Source organism: Medicago truncatula, chromosome 3 (genome assembly GCF_003473485.1).
Source record: "Medicago truncatula cultivar Jemalong A17 chromosome 3, MtrunA17r5.0-ANR, whole genome shotgun sequence".
Classification (NCBI taxonomy): Eukaryota; Viridiplantae; Streptophyta; class Magnoliopsida; order Fabales; family Fabaceae; genus Medicago; species Medicago truncatula.
The window spans coordinates 25,673,158-25,679,983 of record NC_053044.1 but is presented as its reverse complement, the minus strand read 5'-3'; the positions used below and the strand labels follow the sequence as shown (position 1 = coordinate 25,679,983).

At 31.6% G+C, this 6,826-nt stretch overlaps 1 protein-coding gene across 1 annotated transcript; it reads left to right on the top strand.

Moving 5' to 3' along the window:
* Positions 1-3,592: 3,592 nt before the first annotated feature.
* LOC11444301 (disease resistance protein RPM1) lies at positions 3,593-6,619 on the top strand. Its single transcript, XM_003600233.4, has 2 exons — positions 3,593-6,320; positions 6,470-6,619. Exon 1 carries the CDS (start codon positions 3,632-3,634, stop codon positions 6,308-6,310), a length of 2,679 nt encoding a protein of 892 aa, XP_003600281.2. The 5' UTR covers positions 3,593-3,631; the 3' UTR covers positions 6,311-6,320; positions 6,470-6,619.
* Positions 6,620-6,826: the final 207 nt, after the last annotated feature.

Genomic DNA, 6,826 nt, shown 5'->3' with positions numbered 1-6,826 from the left:
TGCAAAGGCATTTTTGAAATTCCAAAAGCACCACCACTGCACCATCATACCTTGCACACATATTTCAATTAACTAATGACTCATTGCATTTTAAGATTCCCTGATTTCTACCACATATAAAAAAGCCTTAATTTTTAAACTTATATAGGAGCTTATAAAGGAAACATGGACAATTTTCTATGAAACTCGAACATACGAGAGTAACACAATCAGTAAAACTATGAAAACCAACAAAACAAGTAATAAGAACTCATGTGTCGGCACAGGAAGCCAAATAGCCACTGGAACTATATGAAAGACAAAAACAAACAATGGTGTTGTCATAATTGATTGATGGAACAACAGAGAGTTGAGTTGAAAGTTTAACAAATAGTGAACACTCCAAGACCTGAATGTGATGCAGTTTTTAATATTTAATTATTTAAGATTATATTTAAATTTTAAAATAATTTTTGTATTCCAAATAAAGAAACTCAACAAGAATATTAGAAATTAATAGCTTGGTGTAGAGACGTTCTCAAGGGGTGCAAATAGCTCTATTGAATTGAGAATCCAAAATTTGGAGTCTGATTCCATTTTTTTATATATTGAATCCAAAAACACTATATAACTTTTTTTAGAACATTTCTTGTAATTTTTAGTTCATGCTTATATCGTATAAAATAGTAAATAAGCCTTTTTTTTGGGTGGCCGGAATTCGAACCCAAACATTACATATATTATGCATTGTCCTTATCAACTGAGTTAAGCTCACGGGGACAAAGTTATAAGCCTCTAACAACAAACATTAATTTTTTAAAAAGAACAAACATAATAATTATTCTCTCAAATAAAACATTATAAACCTTTTACATATCTTATTTTCAATTTTTTTCTTGGTAGTGGCCGAGGTTTAAACCCCAACCTAACATATTTTATGCATTGTCCCAACCAACTTAACTAAGCTCACGAAGACATCTTATTTTCAATTTAAATTGATGATTGCTCTTTTATAAAAAAAATATATTTTTATTTATTATAGACCTTTTTTTACTTGAGAGTCGAGCCTCCAATTACATAGGAACGGCCATCCCACCAACATACACACTACGCAATCTGAAATGCTTTGTGAAACCTCCATGTTTCACTTTCATCCCCCTCGTATGATACCTCCACAGCCAGCAGTACCATCTTCCCTTCTAGCTCCACCATGTTTAACCCACCCTCACGGAGGACACTTCCAACTCACCATATTCATTTTCTTTGGAAACTTTACTCTTATCTAAGTATACCTATGTGCAAAATGAAACACACTAACAAAATTAAAAAAAATAATTAAATTAGTTTTGTCTACATGATATCGAAGTAATCACATTTGAATGGTGGAAGAAAACTTAACTCTCATCCAAATCGGCTTATAAACTAATAAAACTCTCATCCTCTTAATACACATTCGTACCTATAATTTAGAACATCAAGAATATATGACACTTTTCTCCCAAAAAAATAAATAAAGAATATATATAAACTTTTCAATCGCTAGTTCTATATACATATCTACAATAGAAAATAATAAATAAATCATTTCTCATATCATTTATCTTATCTCATTCGTGAATAGACTTTACATATTTTGTACTATCTCTAATTTTACATATCCATATATTTTCTTCTTTATAATAAAAATCGATTTTACATATACATAAATATAATCATATTATTTTTTTGTTACGGCAAACGGTCTCGTAAGGCTATGAACACTTAGCATGTAGGTTGGAATATTCTTTGTTGGATGCATGCATCAATGATATGAAATAATTCAAAATTTTCATTAATTGTTTCTTATTTGTTCGATCACGTCATGTTTATTTCCGTGAGAAAGTCTTGCTTGGGCATATATCCAACACCTCAATTTTAGGCACATACTCACATAAAACTAACAAAATTAAATAAAAAGTATTTAGTTAAATCAATTGATATATTATAATTTTATTTTCTATTAACTTTTTCTTGCTTTTGTGTGTGTGCTCAAAATTGAAGTGTTAGGTTTGTGCCCAACCAAAACTTTCTCTATTTCCGTGTATAAATTTATAATTAAATTGACTAAGACCTTTCATGAATTCCAAAAAGACACTACACATGGTGGACAAATCAAAAAGGACACTCTCAACAAAGAAAAATGAAAATAATGGAAGGAGGAACCAGGGAAGGATCATTGTCTTTCCAACAATACATTTATGACAATTACTTTTTTTACTATGTGAGTTTCTCGCGTGCTTTAATTTATTAAGATTTTAAAATCTGAAATATTTCAACATATTTTTATAAGTTTTGAGGTTTTTATGTTTATGTAGTTCAGATTCTAAAATTTGAACTGTATAAAACGCGTGAGAAATTAATAGGATGGAAAAAGAAACGGTCTAAATTACGTGCAATAGATGATAAGTTCAAAATGGATAAGAAATTGAAACAATATGTGTTTATTCATGCTCATGAAAAGTTTGGTTATAGTAAGGGGGATTCCGTTAAGAAGAAAATTATCATAAACTGTGTTGAAGTCATGCTAACTTGAGTTCTAAGCTAAGAAGTTAAAAATAAAATTAAAAGACAGACTTAATATTGAAAAGATAACTTTAATGTATTAAATGTACAATTTTTGAAAAAAAACTTTTACATTTGATTTCATTAATTGTGTCTTTAGGGCACAAGATAACATCTTCTATCGTTTAATTTCTGATACTATTTCATGAATACCAAAACCATTGAAGATTTTGATAATGTTTAGAAACATAAATTTGATGCTAGAAGCTAGCTCCTATGAGTAGCCATTGATGAGATCTTGTTGCTAGCCATTGAAGAGATGTTGTTCTTTAAGCAACAAATTGTTAAAGTCAGCGATATAACTTCCTCAAAAGACAAAACCAATATACTCCTTAAAGTCTTCTCTTGGACTTTACTATGTCTAAATTGTACCACTGAACACTGCAGAAGCAATATTCCACATTCAAAACTAAATTATTTATTTACTCCCACAAGTTAACCAATCCGAATATATTGCAGGGTTATTTTTTCTATTTAAAAATAAAAAAATGATAAATATATACCATTTATTTTTTTACATTTATTCAACACTTTACTTTCTCTGTATCTCTTATCATATGATATCACTTGGGTGAAAGATCACTTCAATCATATCATTTTCTTTTTCCCCTTTCTTCTATTTGTTTTGAGGTGTATACACCCTCAAGGGTGTACACAAAACATTTTCCTAAAAAATTATGTCGGTATAAAATTGTATAGCTGTAATCAAGAAAAAACAAAAAAAAAGTTGTATAGCTAACATGCATTGTATAATTACTATTACATCTAATACGACTAATTAAATCATATGATCAACAACTTGCTCTTGTAAGACAAAATTGCTCAACAAAGACAAAATTTAATATAAAAAAAATGGCAAATGATGTCAACGTGTACTCAACAAGCTGTATTAAAAAAATGTATTAAACTTAACCAATCAAAGTCAATGATTTTCCTATCACACTGTTAAACTTTAATGATATATAAATCATGAAGGCCGGCTAATAGATTTGTAATCATCTCACTCATAATATTTACCAATCAAAGATATAACAAAGTGTGAGATAAAAATATGTGTGATTTTTTGGGAGCAGCCAAAATGATTAGGGGTGTCCCAAAAGAAATTTCAGACATGAAAGAAGAACTTGAAAGCATTGAAAACTTCATCAACAATGCAGATAGAATAGCTGATGCTGAAGATGACAATGCAAGTGAAGGAATCAAAGCAAGGATCAAGCAGCTCATAGAAGCATCTTTTGGCATTCAAGATGTCATTGATGAATATATGATTTGTCAGGAACAACCTTCTGGATTTGCTAACTTTGTCAAAACTATAATTCTTCGTCGCCAAATAGCATACAAGATTCAGAAAATCAAATCCCAAATTAGTGAAATGAATGATACAAGTGGAAAAGAACATAGCTTGCATATCCAATCATCTTTGGAACAAGGGTCAAGCAGTACTGCAACAAACTTCAACATGGAGAACCTTCGAAAGGCTCAATTTTGTATCGATGAAGATGATGTTGTAGGCTTTGAAGTTCCAAGAGACATACTAATTGATTGGTTGATAGAGGAGAGAGAAGTGCACACAATTGTCACCATTGTTGGAAAGGGAGGACAAGGAAAAACAACTCTTGCAAAGAAGGTTTTTGACGACAACAAGATCGTTAAACACTTTGATTGTCATGTATGGATCAGAGTGTCTCAATCATACAATATAGAAGGCTTGCTGAGGGACATGCTGCACAAGTTTTACGAACAACAAGGAGCAAATCTCCCCCAAAGTATTCATCAAATGAATCGAGAGTCATTGGTTGATGAAGTGAGGAACTACTTGCAGGAAAAAAGGTATGTTATAGTTTTTGATGATGTATGGAGCTTACATTTTTGGGATGATATCAAATTTGCTATGATTGATAATAAAAAGGGTTGTAAGATATTAATCACAACAAGAAACATGGATGTTGCAAATGCATGTAAGAAATCTTCTTTTGTTGAAGTGTATGAAATGAAAGGTTTGGCTGAACAACAATCTTTGGAGTTGTTCAATAAGAAGACATTCCACGACTTAAACGGACGTTGTCCAGAAAATCTTATTGATATATCTTTTAAAATTGTTGAAAAATGCAATGGATTGCCACTAGCAATTGTACTCATTGGTGGTATTTTATCTTGCAAAGATAGAAATACATCAGAATGGTATAAGTTTAGTGAAAATCTAAATATAGAGTTAAAAGAAGATTTGAAGATAAAAAAAATTGTAGGTCTCGGTTACCATGATCTGTCTTACAATCTCAAGTCATGTTTGTTGTATTTTGGATTATATCCTGAAGGTTGTATAGTTCCTACAAATATACTGATTCGGCAATGGATGGCTGAAGGATTTGTGAAAGATGATATGGTAAAAACATTGGAAGATGTTGCAGATGGATATTTAACAGATTTGATCAGTAGAGGTTTGGTGCAAGTAGTTTCAATTAGTATTGATGGAAGAGCAAAAAGTTGTTGTGTTCATGATCTGGTGCATGCATTGATCCTTGAAAAATGTGAAGAATTAAGTTTTTGCAAGAATATTAGCGAGGATGACCAATCATCTTTAAGTGGGATGGTTCGACGCCTATCAATAGCAATCAGATTTGACAATTTGATGGAAAATATTGAAAACTCACAGGTTCGATCACTGCTTGTTAAAACATTAAATGAATCCCTTGCAAGAAGAATCCCTACAAAATACAGGCGATTAAACGTGCTTGATTTAGAGCATGTTGGATTGCTTGATGTTCCTAAAGATTTTGGAAGTTTGACCCACCTAAAGTATTTTAGGTTTAGAGAGAACTTTCGAGGAGATCGTTGTGTACTTCCAAAAGCCATTGGTATGCTCAAGAACCTTGAGACATTGGATTTAACACGTACAAGTTTCCAAGCCATGCCGAAAGAGATATGCAAGCTTAGAAAGTTACGCCATTTCCTAGGCTACAATATGTCTTTGATTCAATTAAAAGATGGTATCGGAGGCATGACATCCCTACAAACTCTACGTGATGTTTATTTAGATGGCGGCGAAAATGAAGTGGTAAAGCTAATCCAAGAGCTAGGAAAACTAAAGCACCTAAGGGAATTGGTCTTGATCGGTGTTAGGAGCGGATACATGAGTGCTATATCTTCCTCAATCAATGAGATGCAAAAAGTGGAGAAACTACAAATTCGCGCAAACGGATATGACACAGTTATTGACATGCATTTGAATTCACCACCACCTATGCTTCGACATCTTACTCTTGATGGGAAGTTAGAGATGTTGCCTCTGTGGATTCCAAAACTTCAAAATCTTGTTAAGCTGAAACTCAAGTATTCCCAACTAACAGATGATAAAATGAAATTACTCAAAAGTATGCCAAACTTGTTGACCCTCTCTCTTAGCAACAATGCTTATGAAGCTGAAAGGTTACATTTTCAAGATGGATGGTTTGAGAATTTGAAGCAACTATATCTTGAAGATTTGGAAAACTTGAATTACATCATTATCGACGAAGGAGCGTTGCGTTCTCTAAAAAAGCTATCACTAACCTTCCTCCGCCATCTCAAGACTTTACCAACTGGCATTCAACACTTGAAAAAGCTTGGAGTTCTCAGTATTAAGCAAATGAGCCATTTATTTAGTCAAGCATTTTTTTTCGATGAAGGAAAAGTGCATTGGAGCTTCAAGCATGTGCCCGTGGTAGAAATCATTCACCATCCAATTAATTAACTTGAAAGAGGTGTGGTTTTTTCTTTATAATACATGCATTATGTAATCTTTATTTAAAATAATTTCTTGACTTTTCAATCATTATTTTATGGAATGAAATCATTATTCTAAATTGGCAAATCCTTGCATATTATTGATTATTTGATGTGAATATTGTAGGTATGGGCTTTGATCAGTGCAATGAAGCTTCAAATTTCGCTTGGACTTTTATATTTTATGGCATTGTTTCCCTTTATTCGTGTTTTTTCTATTTCATTCTACAATAAAAAAGTGTTTTTTTTAAGAAAAAAGTGTTGTTTTTCATTTAAATTGGCACATATCATTTATAAGAAATAATATTTGTACACATATCTTATATCTTATATGAGTGTTTATGAAATATTTGTCATGTCATCAAATTTCTCATTTTTTAATAAGATGATTTGAATTGTACACCCTCCGGTCACTAATATCAGCAAAAATTTGATTTTTAGATTCATTCATTAAATGACGTATGTAAGTGTATGTAGCACTCCT

Coding starts and splice junctions, on each gene's coding strand:
- LOC11444301 (XM_003600233.4), top strand. CDS start 3,632: ATGTGTGATTTTTTGGGAGCAGCCAAAATGATTAGGGGTGTCCCAAAA.